The sequence below is a fragment of the Sinocyclocheilus rhinocerous genome, unplaced genomic scaffold, assembly GCF_001515625.1.
Source record: "Sinocyclocheilus rhinocerous isolate Xijiao unplaced genomic scaffold, SAMN03320098_v1.1 scaffold1508, whole genome shotgun sequence".
Taxonomy (NCBI): Eukaryota; Metazoa; Chordata; class Actinopteri; order Cypriniformes; family Cyprinidae; genus Sinocyclocheilus; species Sinocyclocheilus rhinocerous.
Window position 1 is genome coordinate 674,613 of NW_015660889.1, and position 3,569 is coordinate 678,181.

Genomic DNA, 3,569 nt, shown 5'->3' on the forward strand with positions numbered 1-3,569 from the left:
TAACATGAACGCTTTCTAAATTTCACCCTGAACAAAACCAGAACATGAACGGGTGATAATCTTAAAATAGCTCGAAAGCAATAGAGTCACGAAACGTCTGTCCGAGCAATGTCTGATCAAACCACATCTGCTCGGATATATCGATGGATGATATGAAAAATAGGAGCTGATACTGCGGAGATGTTTCTGAAACTAACACCAATGTAAGACCAGCAGATTACAGACTTTACAGGCTTTTTTTGGTCCTTATGAACTGAGGAAATGCTGACTGACAGGAAAGGCTCACAATGGGATTATGGCCGACCACAAAACTAAGAGAGGAAGCTCACATGCTTGCGTACAGTTGTGTGAAACTGCTATTAAAACACAAAATAAACATTTAAGATGAGATTCTTGTAGGTTGCTGGTTGTGATCCCCCATAAAGGCTGAAATCTCTCTCAAAACATCTGCATTCCGAATCCCTGTTAGAGGAAGAAGACAACAAGATAAACCGATTAGTACTTCCTTCTCAATAGCACTGATTAAAAAAGCATGTTCAGAATGACGTTCAAAACAAAGCAGGGTTTTCAGTTGAACATTTACATTTGGTAATCCTACAAAACAAGTTACATTGTTATACATGTATCTAATTTACATTTGAGTATCTTAAAGGTGCACTTACAGAATCATCTTCCATTATGGCCGTAGAGTCAAAAAAGTCTGGTCTGAGTTCAGCTCTTTCTCTCCGGTTTCTCGACGCCGGCTAAAATGTAGAATGGACAAATGACCTCAAAGATCTAATCTTACAGATGAACAGATGTTGTAATATGAACCGTAGTCTTGGCTGTCACCAGAAACATTACAAATGCACTAAAGAACTCCGAAAACAGAGCTCAGGACATCTGTAAATTCTTACCAAATCTATCACCATGGTGTCCTCGAATTCCTCGTTCATGTCCTCTAGCTGACCGCGTGAGGACATCATCACGTCCTCGAAGATGGGCTCAGCGTCATCTTCCATGAGGCCTCGCCTGAATCAAATGACAAGTTTAAGGATGTGATAAACTGTAGTTTTGTTAAATATATTTAATACTATTTATTGATGATAAACAAAAATACTATACACACATTTTTTAAATATATTACATTTGAATTATAATAAAGTTATTATTATTATTGTATAAAATTACATAATTTTTAAATATGCAATAATAATATATAATTAAATATTTTTGTTCATTTTTAATTGTATTGCTGCTGCCTTTTTATAAAAGCAATGAGCATTTTTTTTATTTATTAATTATATACGTCAGAAACATTACAAATGCACTAAAGAACTCCGAAAACAGAGCTCAGGACATCTGTAAATTCTTACCAAATCTATCACCATGGTGTCCTCGAATTCCTCGTTCATGTCCTCTAGCTGACCGCGTGAGGACATCATCACGTCCTCGAAGATGGGCTCAGCGTCATCTTCCATGAGGCCTCGCCTGAATCAAATGACAAGTTTAAGGATGTGATAAACTGTAGTTTTGTGATTATTTCTTTCTTAAACTAGGCTCATAGTTAGGCTAATAAACGAATAATCTAGATTTTAAAAAATGTATTAAGTCATTATTACTGATTATTAAAATTTTTTTTAATAATATATGTGTGCCTGGACGACAAAACCAGTCTTAAGTAGCACGACTGCATTAAGACAATAATACATTGTATGGGTCAAAATTATCGATTTTTCTTTAATGCCAAAAATCATTAGGATACTAAGCAAAGATCATGTTCCATGAAGATATTTTGTAAATTTCCTACCGTAAATCTATCAAAACTGCTTTTTAATTTGTAATACGCATTGCTAAAGAGTTAATTCGGACAAATTTAACTTGGTCTGGGATGTGATCTGCTGCCTGTCTGGGGTTTTCTCTCAGGACAGTGGATGTGAGCTGTGGGGTGTGGAGGCCCCCTGGTGTCTGAAGTGTGTCATTACGCATTACCCATGAACCCTCAACACTCTCTTCTGTGAAATGGCACAAAGACATCAATGTCAAATCAGATTATTCCTAGACTATGTCAGCACTATGGAGTGAGAGACAAGGGAATAACAGGGTGTTTTATATGCAGTCTATTATTTAAGATGTCTTATGAAACATTGAAGCTTTTCTTCTACCTTCCGGTCGTCTTTTGTGCTGTGGCGGTCGACCCCTTTTGCTGCGGACCGTGCTAGTTTTGCTGGTAGAGCTGGTGCCGGTGGTGACAGACAGTCGGTCGTCATCTCCTCCCGTCAGCAGGGAGTTCCTGTACGCGATGAGAGGCAGCCAGACGTCCTCTCTTCTCTCCATCATATACTCCGTCATAAACTTCTCCAGATACGAATGACTGTGGCATGAACACATGTATCAGAGCCAATCAAACATGTTGTAACATATGCACAAAACAGTATTAAACACAGGGCTGTAAAATCTATTTATCACGATTAATCACATATATAAATGTACATATATTTGTAGTCACAGTATTGTGTTTTTTTAATGTATTGAGCTTCCATAATTACATTTTCCTTTGGGGATTAATAAAGTTCATCTAATCTATACACATATATATTCTATTCTGATTGAGGTGGTTTTAGTCACTGCACACATGGTTTGAATTGCTGTGATGTCTTCTCATGACTTATTGCTTTAGTAAAGGACACAAAAGCTTTCTGAAATGTCAACTGCTTCGCATCATGGTCAGTAGTGCGAGTACGTACACCTGCTGTCTCACTCCACCACTGCGTGATTTCATGTAGTTCATCCCTCCTCTATCTTTTCTGTTCACCTCCTCCATCTTCTGCTGATCCAACCATGACATCTGCATCTGAGGGCTGAATGTGAGGGAACAAAATGATGAAATGATGCAAGAACAGCGAGAGAATTGCTTCAGCAGGAGCTCAAGTTACATAAGAAAACAGTATGTTCTGCATAATGTTTCTCCAATCTTTCAACAAGCTGCCTGTTTTTCTTAGGCTCGAATGCCATACTTGTGCATGTAGTCTGGCTCTGAGCCCGGTTCCGACGAGTCTTGGTCTGGGATGTGATCTGCTGCCTGTCTGGGGTTTTCTCTCAGGACAGTGGATGTGAGCTGTGGGGTGTGGAGGCCCCCTGGTGTCTGAAGTGTGTCATTACGCATTACCCATGAACCCTCAACACTCTCTTCTGACAAATGACACAAAAAGACATCAATGTCAAATCAGATTAATCCGAGACGATGTCAGGAACAAGGGAATAATAGGGTATTTTATCAGATACGAATGACTGTGGCATGAACACATGTATCAGAGCCAATCAAACATGTTGTAACATATGCACAAATACAGTATTAAACACAGGGCTGTAAAATCAATTTATCACGATTAATCACATATATAAATGTACATATATTTGTAGTCACAGTATTGTGTTTTTTTAATGTATTGAGCTTCCATAATTACATTTTCCTTTGGGGATTAATAAAGTTCATCTAATCTAATCTATATATTAAATTTTTATATTTCTTAAATATATACACGTATGTGTGTGCATATATATATATATATATATATATATATATATAT

At 37.5% G+C, this 3,569-nt stretch overlaps 1 protein-coding gene across 1 annotated transcript in view; it reads right to left on the reverse strand.

Annotated features, from left to right (window-relative positions):
- Nucleotides 1-269: 269 nt before the first annotated feature.
- The window catches only part of LOC107725839 (cohesin subunit SA-1-like), a 22,369-nt gene continuing 19,069 nt past the window's right edge, over nt 270-3,569 (reverse strand). The window contains exons 29-34 of the mRNA XM_016535239.1: nt 2,145-2,353; nt 1,827-1,994; nt 1,303-1,465; nt 897-1,011; nt 663-743; nt 270-462 (exon numbers count right to left, since the gene is read on the reverse strand). Of these exons, the coding sequence (XP_016390725.1) occupies nt 439-462; nt 663-743; nt 897-1,011; nt 1,303-1,465; nt 1,827-1,994; nt 2,145-2,353 (760 nt within the window). The 3' untranslated portion in view covers nt 270-438. The remainder of the gene's footprint in view (nt 463-662; nt 744-896; nt 1,012-1,302; nt 1,466-1,826; nt 1,995-2,144; nt 2,354-3,569) is intronic.